The sequence below is a fragment of the Octopus bimaculoides genome, chromosome 23 (assembly GCF_046866305.1).
Source record: "Octopus bimaculoides isolate indiv1 chromosome 23, ASM4686630v1, whole genome shotgun sequence".
Taxonomy (NCBI): Eukaryota; Metazoa; Mollusca; class Cephalopoda; order Octopoda; family Octopodidae; genus Octopus; species Octopus bimaculoides.
In genome coordinates, this window is record NC_142950.1 from 35,169,258 (window position 1) to 35,190,875 (window position 21,618).

At 36.7% G+C, this 21,618-nt stretch overlaps 1 protein-coding gene across 18 annotated transcripts in view; it reads left to right on the forward strand.

Moving 5' to 3' along the window:
- The window catches only part of LOC106871200 (E3 ubiquitin-protein ligase HUWE1), a 90,557-nt gene that overhangs the window by 15,224 nt on the left and 53,715 nt on the right, over positions 1-21,618 (forward strand). For all 18 annotated transcript variants that reach the window (XM_089340543.1, XM_089340546.1, XM_089340551.1 and 15 more), the window contains exons 2-14: positions 2,866-2,953; positions 12,096-12,194; positions 13,547-13,666; positions 14,572-14,732; positions 15,094-15,172; positions 15,960-16,022; positions 17,781-17,855; positions 18,537-18,653; positions 19,337-19,436; positions 19,634-19,734; positions 20,261-20,322; positions 20,560-20,648; positions 21,440-21,520. In XM_089340543.1, the coding sequence (XP_089196669.1) occupies positions 2,909-2,953; positions 12,096-12,194; positions 13,547-13,666; positions 14,572-14,732; positions 15,094-15,172; positions 15,960-16,022; positions 17,781-17,855; positions 18,537-18,653; positions 19,337-19,436; positions 19,634-19,734; positions 20,261-20,322; positions 20,560-20,648; positions 21,440-21,520 (1,192 nt within the window). In that variant the 5' untranslated portion in view covers positions 2,866-2,908. The remainder of the gene's footprint in view (positions 1-2,865; positions 2,954-12,095; positions 12,195-13,546; positions 13,667-14,571; positions 14,733-15,093; positions 15,173-15,959; positions 16,023-17,780; positions 17,856-18,536; positions 18,654-19,336; positions 19,437-19,633; positions 19,735-20,260; positions 20,323-20,559; positions 20,649-21,439; positions 21,521-21,618) is intronic.

Here is a 21,618-nt window from a genome sequence, read left to right on the forward strand (position 1 = left end):
TAATTTCATGTCTGCTTTCCATGCTGGCATGAGTTGGACAGTTTGGCAGAACCTGAAAAGTTGGAGGCCCACTTAATGCTCCAATGTCTTGGTTTGACGGTTTCTACTGCTGGATACTCTTCCTAATGCCAACCTCTTTACACTGTATTGATTGCTTGACTTCACGATACCAGCACTAAACAGGTTCTCCTCTCGATTCCGTATTGCCTCTACTTGATTTGGAAACCCCTTATAAAGTGTACTGAGTACCCTTTTTTTTTGTTTTTGTATCACTCCAGTGTAGGAACTTTGTGACTTGCATTGCTAAAGAGACCCCATGACTGAAAGGAGCTAGAATACAACAGTGTGATGACTGTAGGTGAAGTGAGGAGAGGGGATAAAATATGAATGAGAGGGTCGTAGTGGAGAGAGTATCAAACTTGATGGGGGTGGGTATTAAAGTAGTTAGTACCAGGGACTGGAGAGAGAGAGAGAGAGAGGCTGGGTAGTAATGTATATTTTAATAAAAGTATAACTTAAACAAATAAAATCAATCTTCAGTTTTGATCAATTATTTTAGTTTTGTTTGCTAATTGCAATATTTCATTCCTTCAGCTGCTCACGTTTGTCTCCTGTAATGCTTTGTTAATTGAGGTTACATCAGAATCGTTGAAGTTATTGCTGCTGCTGCTGCCATCACCATCGTTTTTAGGCCTTCTTTCTGGACCCTAGACTCGTGTAGTGCAGTTATAGCAGCACATATGTCCTTTATTTACCTCTGTTAACTTTTTTTATATCAACATTGGAGCTAGGAGTAACCTTTGCATATTGTGACTCACTCTGCCACATCAACAGTTCTCAGTTATTGATTTAAAAAAATATATATATATAAAGTAGGTTAGACTATTTCAATGTATTCAAATCCAATACATAACTTGTGTGTGTTGCATTAAATTTGGATTTATTTCAGCAAGCAGTAACTATATAAAATTTTTACTTGGTCTAATATGTCTTTAGAGGCTTTTTATCTCCACAGTAAAGCTTTGTGTGTGATGATACTACAATCACTGGCTAAGAAAGTAAAAGTATTTTTGTAATTGTAACAATTTGGTGTACTTTTAGAGTTAAATATTAAAAGAAATTTTTTGATTCTGTTTTATCTCGTTTCTTTTCTTTCTTTTGTCTCCAACTGCAATTGTTTCTCTGTGACAGGAGAGTTGCTGATTAGTTTCTGACATTTTAATGTGACTGGTTGATTTATGCTGGGTGAAAAAGTGCAATGTTGGTGGTGACAAGTACTTTTTGAGAAGCAGTAAGACCAGAAAGATTTCAGAAAATATACTCAAGTTGGTCTTGAAGAGTTTGGCCTAATTGATAAAATGATGTATGGGGGGGGGGGGGGGGATATGTAAGACTTAATCTTTTATAACTTTGGAAAATGGACATTAAAAAAAAAAATGGAATCTGGTTATCTTGGAGTAGGGAAAATATAATGTAATTGGGTCATGTATGCTAATATGACAAAAAATTAACACAACTGTTACTTCTATCGCTAATTTAGAAGATTAAAACCAAGTCTTAGATGAATTCCTCAAACATGTTTGCGAAGACAAAATAATGGTGAGGAGATAAAAAAAAAAATTTAACCTCCTTGTTTCTGTTGAAATCACTGGCTTTATCTGAATTAATTTTGGAAATAAGAGTTAAATAATTGATTACTAAAGGGAGATCGTAGTTGGATTGCATTAGAGATTTGAATAATTGTACATTTAAGGAACACACCATTCTGTTTTGAGTTTATGAATTTCTGCAGGCTTATATTCTTGTGAGGTGTGTGTGTGTTGCTTAAAAGAAACAAAACCTGAAATTGAAATGACACAAGTTTATTTTTTGTATGGATTAATATGTATATGTTATTAACTGAAGTGTTAGTCCTGGTGTATTTATCATGGTGTTTGTGATTGATTGTCAAAATCATTTCAGTCAAAATATCTTAGGCAGATTAATCTTGATAGCTTCTACACTCATTTATCCCAACAACATTTGCTGCTCTATTAAGTGGCTGCTTTCCCAATTTTCTTTTACAATTAGCAAGACAAACTTTTGGCATTTATTCACTTTTCACTTAATACAGTAGAACCTCGGGTTTTCAAACGGCTCTCATCACAAGTAAATCATGCTTTATCTCCTGTCTTTCTCATATTCATTTAATACAGTAGTACCTTGGTTTCTGTCAGAACCTGAAATACCCAGTTACTTTCAACATGTGGTTGCATTTACTGCACCTTCTTTTTCATTCTCAAATACATCAAATTTTCTTCTAATTGAATGTGAAATTGGTACCTGTTTCTTTCAAGTGTATATATAGTGAAGTTATTGAGAAAAAATGTGCAGAAAACTTGTAGAACCTAAATTTCCACTTTATAAAAATGTTAGACAATGGTCTGTCAAATCCAGGGGTCTAAATATTGAGCATAATATCACAATTTTATATGTGATAGTTTTGTTTTCTCTATGGCTTCTGATACTAATACACCTGTGGATGTTGTTTGTTCCGTGATAAAAAAAAAAACTAATAATTTTAAAGTGATCTAACTTGAAACCTTCCATCAAAATTTTGTGGTAATTTGTTCTGAACACCAGCTTAATAATAACAGAATTGAAACAAAGGCATAGTACTTTATCGGAAATTTGGTAACAAATCGTTTAAAGTGCCATCAAATGCCTCTTTACTCTCATCTGCTTTGGAATTTAGTGGATTTGTAAATTTAGTGACTTTTAACAATTGGGCATGTATGATTTCCGACTAGACAATAATCTGAATAGATCCTGTATTTTCTGTTTCTGCTCCATCCTACAAAACTAAACTATTTGTTTTGCTTTTAGAACACATGAATCCAATGATTGAAGATCAAACTGTCGATTCAACATGAAAATTGATAGGACCAAGTTGAAAAAGTCATCAACAGATGTGGTAAGAAAAGATTTTGTTCTTTTACAACTGATTTAAAAATATTTAAAGTTCTACAGTAGAAATATTAGTTCTGAAAATATTTATGTATAGGCTTCTTCCTATTTCCTTTTTTTTCTTTCAACATCCTGGTTTTAAACACTCAGATGCTTAAATAAAATGTTATGTCAACTTTCTACTCTAACTTAAAAATGAAAGCTTACAAAAACCTACAATAAATTAGATTTTTATTAGAATACTGTAATTGTTTTCACAATTGATATTATTATTATTATTACTGGGATTAAAGCATTCATCCTGCTTAAATATAAATTTCTGAGTAAGTTTAATTCTGTGATTTGTACAAGTCTTCAGATCATTAACACATTTATAAATGGAAAAGAATGAGGTGCTTGTACAATCAGACAGGCCTTAGTTTCACAATGTCACAAGCAACTTTTATGGTTATGTCTACCTGAGAATATTCATTAAAAATTGCTGTGGGGGAGATGGACAAAAATCCATGTACTTTGTAATGATGGGTTCTCCAAGATGGTGCTTTGGTAAGGCAGCACTCTAATCACACACACACACATCTCAAATTAGGAGGGGGGAATCAAAAGTATTGTGACCATCTGCAGTTCTGAGCAGGTGTTGCTACACAATAGAAAGCAGGCTATTCATCCAAAGGAACGACTGTTTGGAGAAAGGGGAAAGCTTTCCTGTAGGAAGCGTCTGGTGGGGCTGATCTCCATAAAATTGTGGTGGTGGTGGTGGTGGTGGGGAAGTCAGCCTGCGAATGCCATCAGAAAAGAAAAGCTCTCTGGCTTTGGGTAATTGAAAATAGTTTTCAGTGTGCATTCTGCATGTTTGTGTTATTCAGAAAACAGAGTTGCCATACTTTACAGCCTTCCATATAAAAAAAAATATTATTTTTGTAATACATACATTTTAATTTTATAAAATATTTTCTCAAATTTATGTAGTTTCCAATTATTTTAGTTCCTGGCAATTTTAATCTTACTGTGAATGGAAATTTCTGAATCTCTTTGTGCGTATTTTGTTTTCAACATTTTGATCAGTTCACTATTTTGTGCTGTGTTGCAGCTATTCTCAATGCAGTCAAATTCAATTGAAAATGCAATAATGTGCACAATTTGTTTTTTCTTCCTTTCAAATGCATTTCTATTACATATCTCAGCCGAATATTGTTTAGTAATTCATTTTATATTGAGACATTATTACAAAATTTAATTTTACATCTGAATTTACCTGTAGTTTTGAGACATAAATACAACTTATAAAGTTATGTAATAACTGTTTATGCTTCGAACACTCCATTTATTTATTAACTCAACAACAAAACCAGTCTGTGGTTTTAATTAATTTAGAATTTAAGTGAAACACAAAAAAAGGTTATTTTAGTGAGATTATATAAGGGGATTAGCATGGTAAGTTGATAGTTTTTGGAAAGGACTTTTGCTTTAAGTTGATAGCTTGTTTGTTGATTGGTGTCTCATCTGATGAAATTGTGATATTGTATCATCATCATAATTTAACACCCACTTTCTATGCTGGTATGGGTCAGATGGTTTGACAGGAGTTGACAAGCTGGAGAGCTGCCAGGCTCCTGTTTGTTTTGGCATGCTTTCTACAGCTGGATGCCCTTCTTAATGGCAACTATTTCACAGAGTGTACTGGGTGCATCATGCATGGCACTAGCATGGATGCTTCATACATGGGACCAGTACAGGTGTTGAATGTGTACAACTGATGCTTGGGTACTCATCTGAGGTTGTGGATGTTTTGCCCATTGATTTGGGCTCAGCACTTTAATAAAGCACTCGGTATGTCAGGGATTGAGCACATTATGATAGTATAAACTGTCGAGTGATAGCCTAACATTGTAACTATAGATGCTGGCATGACTGTTGTTAGAAGTAAGCATACCAACCACATGGTCTCGGGTTCAATCCCACTGCGTGGCAACTTGGGCTGAGCAAAACTGTGTTAGTGGATTTGGTAGACAGAAATTGAAAGAAGCCTGTTTTATTTATTTTTTTTTTTTTTTTGTGTGTGTGGGTTATTGTCTCATTGCCATGCCCTTGTGATGATTGTAAACAAATGTCACCATCATGCAGGTGGTGTTCTTCATTTCCAATCCACTGTGATGACCTGTCTAGTCATAGGGAACATTACCTTACTTGTAAACAGGTGAGGATTGGCAGCAGGAAGTGCATCCATCTGTAGAAAATCTGCAACAAATCCGTCGGGGGCCCATGCAAGCATGGGAAAGTGAACATCAAACAATGCCATGTTGGGAAATCATTCATCCAAAATGTTCTTGAAGATGTCTGAAGCCCTAATGTTTTTGCATTGCTTTGACTCTTAACAAATAGGATTTTGGACTTGGTATTCCTGTTATAATTAAATAAGATGAATCAGATAATTTACAGTTTTTTGTTAATATATTTTCTGTTTTCAATGAATCTTCCTGCTTCTTTATAAAATTCATTCGCAGCCATCACGAGGATCAGTCAGTTTGCAAATAGTGTATAAGAAACATCGTGGGATAATTTTTATCTGTAAATTAATATTGATTTTTTTTTTTTTTTTTTTTTTCCCCCCATTTTGCTTATTAAAAAAAAAAAATGCGAATGATTGATTAATGTTGAAGGATTCTTATTTGGAAACTCTTGTCATTTGGTTAAAACATGAAAATAAAACAAGACTGGATAGAATTGTGTCTGTCCTGCTGACAATTATGTTTGCTCCTGTCATCTTGGGTTTGTTTGAACAAACCAGTCCATCGATGTTTTGTGTCTTTTTGAACCTCTCATTGGCAAATAAATATATTTGATCAATAAAACTGACTGATTGATTTATAGCGGCCAACAAATCCCTTATTTTAAAACACTAGCTTAATACCAGCCTTTGATGAAAGGATGCTTGGAGATCTCTTTCTCTTCCCATCTCTCTCTCTTCCCCTATCTCTCTCCTCCCCCTCTCCCCCCTCTCTCTTTCCCTAGCTCTCATCCCTCACTCTCTCTCCCTCATTCTCTCCATCCCTCATTCTCTCCATCCCTCACTCTCTCCATCCCTCACTCTCTCCATCCTTCACCCTCTCTCCATCCTTCACTCTCTCTCTCCCTCACTCTCTCTCCCTCACTCTCTCTCCCTCACTCTCTCTCTCCCTCACTCTCTCTCTCCCTCACTCTCTCTCTCCCTCACTCTCTCTCCCTCACTCTCTCTCCCTCACTCTCTCCATCCCTCACTCTCTCCATCCCTCACTCTCCCTCTCCCTCACTCTCTCTCTCCATCCCCCTCTCTCTCCATCCCCCTCTCTCTCCATCCCCCTCTCTCTCCATCCCCCTCTCTCTCCATCCCCCCCTCTCTCCATCCCCCTCTTTCTCTCTGCCTCTCCCTTTCTTCTGTCCCTCTCTCATTTTGTGACTAATTAGAATTAACAGTTCACCCCTTTGACAAGGATGCACTCCAACAGTGACAGCAGATCAACACCGACAGCCAAGACAACCATGCCCACAACAAAAACAGTTGTCAACATTGCAATCTTCCTCTCTCTCTCTCTCTCTCTCTCTCTCTTCCTCTCTTCCTCTCCCTCTCTTCCTCTCTTCCTCTCCCTCTCTTCCTCTCTCCCTCTCTTCCTCTCTCCCTCTCTTCCTCTCTCCCTCTCTTCCTCTCTCCCTCTCTTCCTCTCTCCCTCTCTTCCTCTCTCCCTCTTCCTCTCTCCCTCTTCCTCTCTCCCTCTTCCTCTCTCCCTCTTCCTCTCTCCCTCTTCCTCTCTCCCTCTTCCTCTCTCCCTCTTCCTCTCTCCCTCTTCCTCTCTCTCTTTTCCTCTCTCTCTCCCTCTCTTTTCCTCTCTTTCTTTCCCTCTTCCTCTCTCTCTCTTCCTCTCTCTCTCTTCCTCTCTCTCTCTTCCTCTCTCTCTCTTCCTCTCTCTCTCTTCCTCTCTCTCTCTTCCTCTCTTGCTCTCTCTCTCTCCCTCTCTCCTTTCTTCCTCTCTCTCTCCCTCTTTTTTCCTCTCTCCTTTTTCTCTTCCTCTCTCTCTCTTCCTCTCTCTTCCTCTCTCTCTCTCCCTCTCTTTTCCTCTCTCCTTTCTTTCTCTTTTCCTCTCTCTCTCTCTTCCTCTCTCTCTCTCCCTCTCTCTTCCTCTCTCTCCTTTCTTTCTCTTTTCCCCCTCTCTCTCTCCTTTCTTTTTCTTTTCCTCTCCCTCTCTTTCTCCCTCTCCTTTCCCTTCTTACCCCTTCCCTTTCCCTCCCTCCCTCCTGTGTGTTCATGCTCATACCACCCACCATTCCTCAACCGCTCCGCTCCCCCCCACACACACTTTCAATGTCTATCTGGCAGTATTTGCACTGCTGCTTATTTTCCTCCGTGTGTTTTATGTAGAAGCTCTTTCTATTTTACTTAATATTGATGTTCTTTGTTACTTAGGTGTGTGTTTCTGTGTACATGTGTTTAAATATTTTCCCTTAGTCCTGGTTTAAATGCTGAAGAACTACCTGTGTATCTGTGCGACATAGGCAAGACTTTCTAAAGACAGACGATTTACTATCAGGTGTTGTTTGACATTGACATGGCTCCACCCCTTAGCAATCAGATTATTCTGACAAATGCAATGCCTTTTCAGTCGTTGGTTTTAATTAGTCCTGCATTGTTTTTAATTAGTCCTGCATTGGTTTTAACTAGTCCTGCATTGGTTTTAATTAGTCCTGCATTGTTTTGTAGTTTCGAAATTATGACAAAGTGACTGTAAATGTTATTATAGCATAGTGGGGTAGGTGTGATAAGTTGGATCTGGCTGGCCAGAAGATAAGACAGATAGCACCTTTGGGATAGATATGGCTGGTTTATATGCTAAAGAGTTAAATTAATCAAGCATTATCGTGTAGCTTTAAAATTTTGAAGATGTTAGTGTTTACTTTTAGAATGACAATGTAGGATAGGTGTGAGAGGTCAGATCTGGCCAGTCTTAACATAAAACAGGTAGAATATTTAAAGAGAGCCTGCCTTATGTCGACCCAATAGAGGGACCAGCTATCCGAGTTGATAGTACCAGGGTAGATAAAGCAATTAAGAGTATGAAGACCGGGAAAGCCCCCGGCCCATCAGGAATCACTGCAGAGATGCTCAAAATATCTGGCAGTGTTGGCTATAGCCTAGTCACCCGTATTACGAACCAGGTGATACACGAAGGAGTCATACCCTATGACTGGTGTAGCAGCATCATAGTCAACTGCTACAAAGGTAAAGGGGACGCTTTAGATACAAATAATTACAGAGGCATCAAGCTGTTAGATCAGGTTATGAAAGTTACAGAGAGGGTCATAGCCCAACTAATTAGGGAGCGAATCAATTTAGATGAGATGCAGTTTGGGTTCGTGCCAGGTAAAAGCACTACTGATGCCTTATTTCTAGTGAGACAGTTGCAGGAGAAATACCTAGCTAAGGATAAACCTCTGTACCTGGCTTTCGTTGACATGGAGAAAGCCTTTGACAGGGTCCCCCGATCCCTTATCTGGTGGTCAATGAGGAAACTTGGGATAGAAGAATGGTTAGTGAGAGCTGTGCGAGCCATGTACAGAGATGCTGCCAGTAAGGTGAGGGTTGGAAATGAGTACAGCAATGAATTCCGGGTAGAGGTAGGGGTCCACCAAGGTTCCGTCCTCAGCCCCCTATTATTTACCATAGTCCTCCAGGCAATCACAGAGGAGTTCAAGACAGGTTGCCCCTGGGAGCTCCTCTATGCTGATGACCTTGCCCTAATTGCGGAGTCACTATCAGAACTAGAGGAGAAGTTTCAGGTGTGGAAGCAAGGTCTAGAATTGAAGGGCCTTAGAGTCAACCTAGCTAAAACCAAAATCCTAATAAGTAGGAAGGTAGATAAAACACAAACCCCTTCAGGTAGATGGCCCTGCTCAGTATGTAGAAAAGGAGTAGGTAGTAACTCTATAAGATGTACCCGGTGCAAGCTATGGACACATAAGAGGTGCAGCAACATCAAAGGCAGGTTAACTAGCAAGTTAGTTTTTGTTTGTGGCAGATGTTCAGGTGCAATAAAGACTGCAAACAAACAGGAAACAACTTCTATCTCATTCCAGGGTGAAAAACTAGAGGTAGTCGATAGCTTCCGCTATCTGGGCAACCAAGTTAGTAGTGGGGGTGGGTGCGCTGAAAGTGTAGCTGCTAGAATAAGAATAGCCTGGGCAAAGTTTAGAGAGCTCTTACCCCTGCTGGCGACAAAGGGACTCTCACTCAGAGTAAAAGGCAGACTGTATGACGCATGCGTACGAACAACCATGCTACATGGCAGTGAAACATGGGCTGTAACTGCTGAGGACATACGTAAGCTCGCAAGGAATGAAGCCAGTATGCTCCGTTGGATGTGTAATGTCAATGTGAATACCCGTCAGAGTGTAAGTATCTTGAGAGAAAAGCTGAACATTAGAAGCATCAGTTGTGGCGTGCAAGAGAGACGATTGCGCTGGTATGGACATGTGGTGAGAATGGAGGAGGATAGCTGCGTGAAAAAGTGCCACACCCTAACAGTTGAGGGAACCCGTGGAAGAGGTAGGCCCAGGAAGACCTGGGCTGAGGTGGTGAGGCAAGACCTTCGTACATTGGGCCTCACCGAGGCGATGACTACGGACCAAGACCTTTGGAAATGGGCTGTGCGTGAGAAGACCCGGCAAGCCAAGTAAGATCGTTGCCAGTGCCCCTGGACTGGTTCTTGTGCGGGTGGCACATGAGATGCACCATTTTGAGCGTGGCCGTTGCCAGTACCGCCTGACTGGCTCCTGTAGGATTTTCGAGCGAGATCGTTGCCAGTGCCCCTGGACTGGCTTGTGCGGGTGGCACATAAAAGACACCATTTCGAGCGTGGCCGTTTTCGTGCGGGTGACACGTAAAAGCACCCACTACACTCTCTGAGTGGTTGGCGTTAGGAAGGGCATCCAGCTGTAGAAACTCTGCCAAATCAGACTGGAGCCTGGTGTTGCCATCCTGTTTCACCAGTCCTCAGTCAAATCGTCCAACCCATGCTAGCATGGAAAGCGGACGTTAAACGATGATGATGATGATGATGATGACTGGCTGAAGTTTTTTTTGATACCAACCTGCTTGAAAATGCTCCTGGTTTTATGGTACAAATTTTTTGTTTTTAAATAATCTTGTTCCAAACACCAGATTAATAATGAGTTATTTTATTAAATTTAACATTACTTTCAAAATGAATTGAAATGAAGGCAGTGTATTTCAACAGAAATATGGTAACAAAAGGGTTAAATTTATTCCAGTGATTTGTTGTAATTGTTGTTGTAGCTTTATTTGCCCAACTTTTATTTTCTTAAATTTTGGTCTGTTGTAAAAAAATATTTTAATGCATTCACAGTTATATAAAGTTGTAGTTAGGAAATTGATGTTTCCTGTTGTTTAGTTTTATTTCTTTGTCATTGATTTCACCACTTGTTTGAATTTAAACAACGAAGTGTATCTTGTGTGTGAATGAGAAATGGTGCCCAGTTGTTCTTTTAGGCATCCACAGAATGCATAAACATCAAGTAGCTGTGTGTGTGTGTGTGCACGTGCACATACACACACATGCAATGATTTCATAGTCTTAATAGATTCCAGCACATTCACATTCAAATCTGCCAGAATGTATTAAAAATAATTATGCAAGTCATTTTGATTCTAGCAGTTCACTATTCATATCATCATTTACTACACACACACACACACACACAGAGTTTTACTCGATAAAAAAGTACTTCATCCAGCAAGAGATAAAAATCATTTAATGTACACAATTACAAAAGAGCTGCCTTTTTTGTTTGTTTGTTTGTTTTTCTTATCATGAAGCATCCTGGTTTTTAATTACATGTAGCATTATGAACTGAGCTTGAAAGAATTCTTGTACCTACATAGCATGTTGTATAGTCTACAATTTAATGTAGAAACAATTTAATGCATGAGACTGTTAGTAGCTCCTTAGTAATTGTGTATGTTTAATGATATATATGTTATTAGGAAGCTCCAGTTATATTACCAGCTTTCTGTTTGATTTCTATGAGTTTCATTTACCCTTATGACCTTTTACTTTTTATTCAACATTCATCCATGTAGAGTCTGCAGCTAATCTTTGTGACTTGTATACGTATTGAGCTATTGAAAGCTACCCTTCAAAAGAGGAAGAAGGTAGATTCGATTAACTTGAAGGAAACAGTCTCAGCCATGAGCTGATCAAATTTTCATTGACCAAAGATATTTTTGGTTAAAGACTAAACACTTGCTTTTAATATTCGTAGAAAAAACAAAAAATCAATAAATACATTTCATTCTGTAAGTCCATTTTGACAATAAGTCTGGTTTCCATTACTATTTTGCCTTATGGTCTGTTGCTGTCAAATATTTTCTTGGCTGCACAAATGAATATTAAATTTTCGTATTGGCTTTTGACATCCTTTGCTTTCATACTTCATTTTGTTGTTTGCTCTAGAACCAATGATAAACACAGGTTTTCAAATGACAAAATTAGATTTTTATTTTTAAATTTATTCAAACTGTAATAGTTTGAAAACAAACAAAAAAAAACAATTTTTCTTTAAAGATATGACATTTCTGTACATTATTTCATTGGATACCTTAGCATTTCAACTCTACACAAATGTCTTTTGGTTTTGATATATATTTTCATATTTTACTTAGGTATAGCAATTCTAATAATCTGGTGCTAAAACACAATTTACTTAAGCTTCAGAATAAAGCATTGAGTACAGAGCATAATATGAAATTAAACAAGTGTCAAAGGAACAGGAAATTATGCAGTGAACTTCATTAGCTAACAACTGTTTCAGCTATTAGATGCAGTGCACTCGGTGCTGGACACTTGTGCGTCACCTTATAGCTTCCTCATGATGCACAGTCACTCAGCTTTGTGTGCACTGCATCTTACAGCAGAAACAGCTGTAAGCTAATGAAGGTCATTGCATAATTTCCTGTTCCTTTGCCTTCTTTTAATTTTGTGTATAACAAAAGTCTGTGTGTAGATAAGAATATAGAATTTCAACCCTTTTGAGATGTAGACCTAATAATGCTCTGGCCATTCTAACTTTATATGTGAAAATTAATCTTTCTTTTTTTTCAGCCTGCTGACTGTAAGGCACTGATTGAAAGATTAAAGAATTGTTCTGAAGATGAACTATTCAGTGAGTTGACCCATATAAAGTCATGGACTTATGGGAAGGTAAGATCTTTTATATTTTGCTTAATTTTTTTTCTTGTTTGTTTTGATATCGTTAGACTTTCAATGTAAAGTTGAATGACAGAATGTTGTTATCTACCCCCCCCCCCTTTACAAACAGATATTATTTTGGGGATAAACACTTCAGTTTTGTCAATTTCTGTATAATTTAAGCAATAAATATGGTGTAAATACTGTAAACAAGAAATAGTTGAATAAAGCAAAAAAAGTGATTGAAAAAAAAAAGCAACATATAATAAAGAACCAACTGTTTAACCTCTTAGCATTCAGAATACTCTCTTAAATGCAATGCTTATTTATTCATAATGTTTTGAATTAATCGTGCATTATTTTGTGACTTCAAGATCTTGGCAATGTGATTGACATTGTAAGGTAAATTTGTGAGAGACCAAATCTGTCTGGTTTGAACATAAAACAATATTTGAGCCTGGTGTGGCCAGTTTAAATGCAAAGAGTTAAAACAAAAAAAAAAAGACTACATTGAATATTGGGAAAGTTAGCCATGTAGTATGATTGGTTGCAATAATATATTTATGTGTGCCAGTGGCATGTGTAAAAACATTTGAGTGAGATTGTTGCCAGTGCCGCTGGACTGGCTCCTGTGCAGGTGGCACGTAAAATACACCATTTTGAGCATGGCTGTTGCCAGTACCACCTGACTGGCCCTCGTGCCGGTGGCGCATAAAAGCACCCACTACACTCTCGGAGTGGTTGGCGTTAGGAAGAGCATCCAGCTGTAGAAACTCTGCCAAATCTGATTGGAGCCTGGTGTCGCCTCCTGGTCCTTACTTCCAAAAAAAAAAAAATAATAAATAATACATAAAAACCTGCTAACAGTTAGCAACAAAGAGTATCCAGCTGTAAAATATTGCGTCTGTAATGTATTAATTCATGATAGCATTAGAAAAACGAAACAGACTCTGTGGTCATTTTACAGTTTGAGCCAAAGTTACATATGGCCCAACAATGTGGGCTAACAATGGTTACAGTGTCTGTTAATCATAGCGGTGGGTTGTCATCCGAGTTCAATGGGTTAAAGGAAAGCAGACACAACAGTTCACGGCTTACTACAGTAACCAGCAACTGCAACATGTCAGGATATTGATCAGAGCTAAGTGTGAATGTTTGTAGCAAAACTGGACTGCACTAAACACACCAAGATGTTGTTAGCTGACCATGTTAGGTTGTCATTATTATAAGGATTATTTTTAGAATTAATTGAAACATGCTGCAGTATGTTTTGTCTATATAGTCTGGAAAGAGTTAATCTAACCAGTAAATACAGATTTATAAGTTTTTTTCTGTTTTCGATTAACTGTTGTTTTATTTTACAGTGTGAACTCTACCATTGGGTAGATGTTTTGGATAAATTTGATGAAATCTTGGAGAAAGCATGCCAGAGCCATTCTTCCAACAAATGGACATTTGCTTGTGATGTTTTGGGCAATGAGAAGGTAAGTGTGTCACTCATGGGAAAATTCTTTTAAAATGTATATTGAAACCTTGTGCATGTGTGGCTATGAAGTTTGCTTGTAAACCATGTGGTTTCAAGTTCAGTCCCACTGTATGATACCTTGTGCTTGGTCTTTCTTGACCAACCAAAGCTTGTGAGCGGGTTTGGTAGAAGGAAACCGAAAGAAAACCGTGTATGTGTATGTCGCGTTCTGGCCTAACGACCCTCCATGTTTGTTTCCATTCGGTTTCCTTCAGCTTATATTATTCTTTCTTCAAGATTACTGGTCTCCTAGATGTGTTACCTTCACTGTGGGGAAGGCCACATCTCTCCATGTAATGAGGGGGTTTAATTATTCTGAAGTTTGCAAGAACTAGAGAGATTGTCCCTACTATAGCTTACAGAATTCTTTCTACTCTGTATCCATTTTTACAGGTTGCTGTTGGCTCTACATCTTTGCACAGAGGGTGTTAAGAACAAGGGGGTTGTCAATAGAGAATTTGCATTGTCCCAGGGAACTCAGTTTCAGTGGAGGGAGTGGGGAGTGGGAGTATCCAGGTTGTTGAATTTGAAATGGGTAGGAGGGAAAAGTTTGCTAACCTTCGTAATTCAGTTGTTACACCGAAATAGGAATATTAAGTTTTCATGTAAAATGGGGCTTTCACCTTTTTGGCTCCTTCCTCCAGCTGAATATTTTTTATGCCAATAACAAGAAAAGTGGTTTTTACTCTAAGAGATCCTAATAAATATTAATATTGCTCGGAATATAGTCAGGGAATCCAAAACATCGTCTTTGGCAATATGTTATTGCTAATAATTTCTTCATGCATATTAAATAAATAATAAAAAAATGTTTTTGTTTTATTTTATTTAAATTTTTTTTTTTTTGCTTTTATTTTTGTTTAGCTGAAGGACCTGCTACTCCAGGTGCTACAGTTTACAGCCCTACTCATAGAACACAGCTTCTCCCGACACCTGTACAATTCGACGGAGTATTTAACCATACTACTCTCGTCATGTGATATGACAGTGGTCCTTGCTGTGCTTAATCTGCTGTATGTTTTTGGGTGAGTAAACTTTGCTGCCAACCCTTGCATTCCTCTTCCCTCAAAACATTCCTCTTCCTCTTCAAAACATATTCTTACAACATTGGATAATATGGCTGGAGATCCACGAAACACAATAATAGCGAGCATCCCAGCTTGAGCCGAAATCTCATTTTTAAAATATTTGTAAATATTTCATCATTCATTATTTTCATTTAACATCTGCTTTCCATGCTGGTATGGGTTGGACGGTTTGACTGAAAACTGGTAAGCTGGGAGAGCTGCACCAGGTATATATTGATTTGCAATGAGATCAATTGTAATAGAAACGATTCGTTTTTCTCATTGTTTTTCTCTTTTTCTTCTCATTTGTTTTTTGTAGAAAACGTTCCAACTTCATTACCAGGTTGGGTGTGGAGAAGAAGCAAAGTCTCATATCTAGACTTACACACTTGGCTGAGGTAAGGAAATAAAATTGTTCGAACAGGAGGAAATGTTTTAGTGAAAACATCTTCGTATTCTCATATGTTGTCTTTGTATATTTATGCAAACATTGTTTAATAATTCAGGCATCTGATGTATACAGTTTAATCCTTTAGCTTTCAAACCAGCCATATCTGGCTCAAAATATTCTACATCTTTTTATGCTTAAACCATCCAAATCCAACCTTTCATGCCTACCCTACAATGTCATTCTAAAAATAAGCAACCACATCATTGAAATCTTGAAGGTGTGAGATAATGCATGATTAATTCAAAACAATGTGAATGAATATGTATTACATTTGATAGGGTAATCTGAATGCTAAAGGGTTAAACTGTCAGAAATTCCTTAATTCTGAGAAGACCTTACAGAATACAAAATCTTATTTCAGCCAATCCTCATTTCTTGGTTGCTTGGCAGTAAGGTAAATCACGAGAACTATCAACCCTTTCACTGTGAAATTAACTAAATTATTTGACTAAATTCTTTGTTATATTTAAAATTGAAAGAGACACAGAGAAAATCTACAGAAATATGGTAACAAAAGGGTTTGGACTAGGGTGAAAATATGATCTGGAAAATATATATTGCTATTAACTTTTGAGGAAGCTAAGTTATCAACTATTTACTTATGTTGTTAAATTCTCTGTTTACATTGTAAAGTTGTTTCTGAAAAAAAAAAAAAAAAAAAAAAGAAAATTGTTTATAAAACTAAATATTCACAATTGACAAAATACCATAAATTTTAAATTCTCTTCTTGCAGAGTTGGGGTGGAAAAGAAAATGGCTTTGGTCTTGCTGAGTGTTGTAAAAATATACCTGTTTCCGTAAGTTTTATTTCTGCAAAATTAATGTTAAATGCAATTTTTATACCTTTTTTTTTTTCTTTTTGAATCTTGTCTTTTCCTAAAGACCAGTTCAAATTCTCCATTAGTTTATCATTGCATTACGTAAAGTAATTTGTTAGTACTACTTTTCAGTCTTCAAACGAAGGTCGGTGTTAACACCAACTACTTTGTTGGTCCAGGCTGAAAATAAGTTTTAAAGTAGATTTGCTGCGTCAGTGAGTTGTGTGAAAATAATTTCTACAATATCATTGTGTTTGAATACGAGGCTGTAAACATTGATTATGGGACAAAATTGAAGACATAATCAAAATCTTTAGCCGAATGGAACCTCAGTAAATTTTATACATTAAAATACAAAAAGAAAACCTCAAAAAAAAAAAAAAAAAAAAAATGAAGAAGACGGCTTTGTTTTTAAGCTGTAGACATATTCTTTGTTTGATGTGAATTGTAAGTTTTAAATACCTAATGTTGAATAATAGGTTAGAATTAGTATATGGTTACTTCGTTTACTGAGTGTTTTTCTAAATTTTTAGTAAACAAAACTATATATATATATATATACATATATATATATATAAATATATATATATATATAAATATATATATATATATATATATATACATATATATATATATATATATATATATAAATATAAATATATATATATATATATATATATATATATATATATATATATATAAAGCCCTAGTTATTAGTGAAGTGTAGCATATTTACATAAAATGTCCATTACCCTAATGTAGGTTGAGATAGGGTGATGGTAAAGTGTTTTCATATTCTCTCATCTCACGATGAATAACAAAAGGAGATCTCATTGTCAAACCAGTTACTCTGGTTGTGTATATTCTCAGACATTGATTTAATACACATTCCTCCATACATTCCTGTTAATGTTTACGAATATGAGGGACATCTTTTAATTTTAATTTTGCATAAGATGCAGATATCTGCCTAACGTATTATACATGCACTTTAAAAATGCTGACTTTAATTTTTATATTTGTTTGTTTGGCAATATGTATAACTACTGACTGTAATAAAGGGTAGATTGTATTCCAAGTTGAAGTAACAACAATAACTGTAACAGAAGTGGACATGCATTCACACGATGACTCTATTGTGACATAGGCATAGCTGTAAATTCTGTGGGAGATTAAGTATTGTTGTTGAAATAATCAAGCCCCAGTATTTGCCTAGTGAGTTTTAACCATTGGCTGCAATACAGTGGTGAAATCATGTCTACATGCTCCACTACCAGAGGTGTTTATATATATATATATATATATATATATATATATATATATATATATATATATATATATATATATATATATATAATGTATATATATATATACAAATTTACGGAGATGTACATGCATAGCAAGTGACATGATCTGAGATCGTGTGCTGGGTTGAAAACAATTGTAGCGTGGAAGTTGTTTATAAGCCAACTGGTACATTCATTGGATGTTATCTCCGTTCTTGCATTTCTGAAAATGTATTGTGAAGGTGTTTTAATAATGCTTTTTTGAAGTTAATATTTAGATTTTTGGGTATTCTTCAAGACATGGGACTCTTCTTTCTCCTCCCCTTCCTCGTTCTTCAATCTTTCCTCTAGTGAAAGGGGTCATCTTTTCTATAGTCTTTGAAAGCCTATCTTTATTAGTATCTCGCTTTTGTGTTCATAGCAATATCATTGAATTTACTTCTAATTGCAGAATTTTTCTCCCAGTGCTACTACACTCCATTTTGAATTCTATGCCGAGAACAAAGATGAAAAAAGTGGGAAAAAGGTACACTATTCCGTTCCATTAGTTTGAAACCTCTAGTTATCAACCTGCACAGTTTGGAAAGGTGGATGTAAGAGTGACATAATGTAATTTATACACACGCACTTGTGTGTGCGTGTGTGTGCATTTGTGAATATGCTTGTGTCTATTTGTGTCTGTGTGTACATATATCAGCACATGCGTATGTATTGAGTGCTCTTTCCTTTGTTTGTTCCACCAGACCTCTGTGTGTATATGGAATGCTATTGCTTAGGATCCATCCGTCTGCAACTCTCATCTGTCACTCTTCTTTTTTTGCTGACTGTTTCTCTCTGTCTTCATTGTTATTCATCAGACTCTCACCCCACTCCCTCTATCTCCCTCTCGCTCTGGCTCCCTTCCAACTCAGTTGTGTTGGGAAAGAAGGGTGCAGACATGGAACAGTGCAGAGAACAAAGACTGCTGAGTCTTTTTCAGGCACAAGACGACATTCTGGTGCTGGTGAGGCAAAAGATTGGCGAACATGAGGATTCTTTAGTCTTGCTAGGGACCAGACAATTTCTGTGGGGCTGGTGTCACAAGAAACTGTACCCAGTACCTTTAGTAAAGTGGATGGTGTAAAGAAAGGCATCCATCCCTGGATACCTTTCCTTATATTTGTGTTTTAATCATTCATAATTGTACTTGTTTTTTCTTTCTGTAAAGGGTTCTGCCAATGTCATAACCTGCATTCATATGGAAAGTGTAGACAAGTGTGGAAAGGTGCCATCTGAAATAATGGAAGAGTTAATTAACAGTTTCAGCATCCCAGAGGACCGACAGGTGAGCTATAAAATATCTCTCTTCTTGTACAATATTTTTATTGTAAATAAAAGCAAAAAAAAAAACCATACTTGTACCTATAGGATGGTTTATATGTTGGAACAGTTGTTAGTGTTGCACGCCTATAGTTTTTGCTTTTAGCTATTGCTAATGTGGCCGATGAGAATACTGCCTGATTGGCACTTGTGCCAGTGGAACATTAAAAGCACATCCAAGCATAATCTTTGCCAGGGCCGCGGATTGGCTCCCATGCTGGTGGCATGTAAAAAGCGCCATTCGAACGTGCTCGTTGCCAGCGTCGCCTTACCGACACACGTGCTAGTGACATGTGAAAGACAACATTCAAGTGTGATCATTGCCAGTGCCGCCTGACTGGCTCCCATGTAGGTGGCACATAAAAAAAAAAAAACACCTTTTGAGTGTGGCCGTTGCCAGAACCACCTGACTGGCCGTTGGGCTGGTGGCACGTAAAAGCACCCACTACACTCTCGGAGTGGTTGGTGTTACGAAGGGCATCCAGCTGTAGAAACTTTGCCAGATCGGATTGAGCCTGGTGCAGCCTCTGGCTCACCAGCCTTCAGTCAAACCATCCAACCCATGCCAGCATGGAAAGCAGACGTTAAACGACAACGATGTTGATGATTATATCTTTCATGTTGTTTTTATTTTTTTTATATTTTCAGATGCTTCTATATACTCATATTAGATTAGCTTATTTGTTCTCCAAATATGAAGCTAGAATACAGTGTGTGCAGGCCAGACTTCAGGCATTATCAGTACTTGGTGAGTTCAGTTTCCATTTCAAGACACAAGACTAAAGAATTTAACAAAATTTATAATCATTGTATATTCCTGCAGGCACACAAATATTTGTCTCTATGGCATTTTCTTTATTCTTTATTCTGCTCTATTTTATTTTAAAATATAAAAGTTGCGTATTTTGGTTTGTATTTAACGTTAGAATTTTTTTTTCTTTCCAGTATATTCTAATGCCATTCAAGACAACATGAATGCCTTGCTATATCCTGGTCTTATTGAAGAACTGGTTGATATAATTGAATTAAAAGATATGGATATTGTGGTGAGTAGTGTATTACATTCGTCATTTTGCTCTCTCGTTTAAATACTTCTGTTCACCATTCACAACGACATGCTACAGGTGAGCACTGTTTGGTGGTGCACAGAAGGAATGATATGGTCCTGGAGGACATTGGAGTGGGACAGATGTGGGTGAGAATGCTGAGAGTGCAGAATTTTAAGATATCTGGGTTTATGGGGTTGTAATGGGGGGAAAATGTGAGAGGACTGAGAGTTAAAAAGGCTTGAAGTTTGTTCTTTCCTCTCTGCTCAAAGGTCTTTTCTGTGATTGCCATTTAGGAATGAGGATTCTTGTATACTTTATCTTTTTATTGATTTAAATATTGTTTTCTTGGGAAAATGTCTTTTGTTCTCAATCTGGTAGAAGTAAAAGGCATTCAACATTAAAAATTAAAATGTCAGCATTTTCCTTTTCTTTGTGTTGAATCTGTGAAAAACTAATTCAATTAATTATCTTAAGATATGTAACTTACTTAATTGTTTGGTTGTTTCTTTGTTTTTTTTTGCAGGATATCAAGGCTGCTGCGTTACGGACTCTAACATCAATAATACATTTAGAAAGAAACCCAAAGTAAGCTTCTTTTCCTCCATCTTATATTCTTTACTCTTTTGTTCCTAACAGAAATGTTTTTTTTTTACTTTGGATGCTTATAAATTCATTGTCGTCATCGTTTAAATAAATGTCTGCCTTCCATGCTCCAGGCTCCTTTTGAAATTACTTTCGTTATTAGTCTTTCTTGGCCCAAGAAATGGGCATTGTTACTCTAAGTTGCCTACATAATCAAAACAACACTTTTTTCTTCCCTAGATTGAATGCAATAATAGATGCTACTGGCGCGTCTCTATATCATGGCTTCTTGCCAGTATTGGTGAGAAATTGTATCCAACGCATGATAGGTATGTAGCTGATCTTTTTCTTATGTCTTGTATTGTTCTGACAGACGGTACTTTTGTTTTTCATTTTTCTTTGTTCTGAGTTCAGTTCTTTGTTTTGTCAACTTCATGTTAACCCCTCTTCAGTCTTAATAAATAAATAAATGACTGTGATATACTTGCAGCATCATTCTTCTGCTAAAATTACCATCACCTCTTACTGACAAGAAGTGCCTATTGTTCACAGTATTGGACAATTGATTGCAAAACTTGATTCTTGACTGTTTTGAGTTCAAATTTCATCAAGAGCAACCATGCCATCGTTGTAGGGTTTTATGATACAGACTTCTTGTTTACTGGAGATCAATCCTGGTGACTACAAAGATTAGAAATTAGTGTTGCCTGCCTTAAAAAAAAACACAAAAGGCAAGAGAGAGAAATAGTAGCCAATGGTTTAGCTTTGTAGCTACAATTTAATAGTTTGTTGGTATGGTAATATTGGACCAGAATATTTTACAGCCTTACTGCCTATTATCATGAGGCCCCAATAAAATGCTGCTACCTAAATTGGTTGTAAACCCTGTCAAAATAAAATGCAGAGAGGCTTTGCTTTTAAGAGGGTGACTGTAATTGTTTATATTCAGAGCAAAATTAAATGAGTTTTGCTCTGTATTCCTTATCTATTTGCTTCAATATTTTGTTGTATTCTTTTATTCTTGGTGCTGTTGTACATATTCACTTCTAAAGTGATAATATTGAAATGAAGGATGAAATGAATTTTTTAAAATATGGTTTTATTATTTTTTTTCTTTCAGATCCTAACATGACTCCCTTCCCTCAACTATTTGCTACCGCGTTGTTTTCTTTTCTTTATCACCTTGCCAGTTATGAGAGTGGTGAGTTTGCATTTTATTATTTCAGTAATATTTTTAAGGTAGATTTGTAAAACTGTTCAGTCTATACCAATATGTAAAAATATTTAATTTCTAAGTGA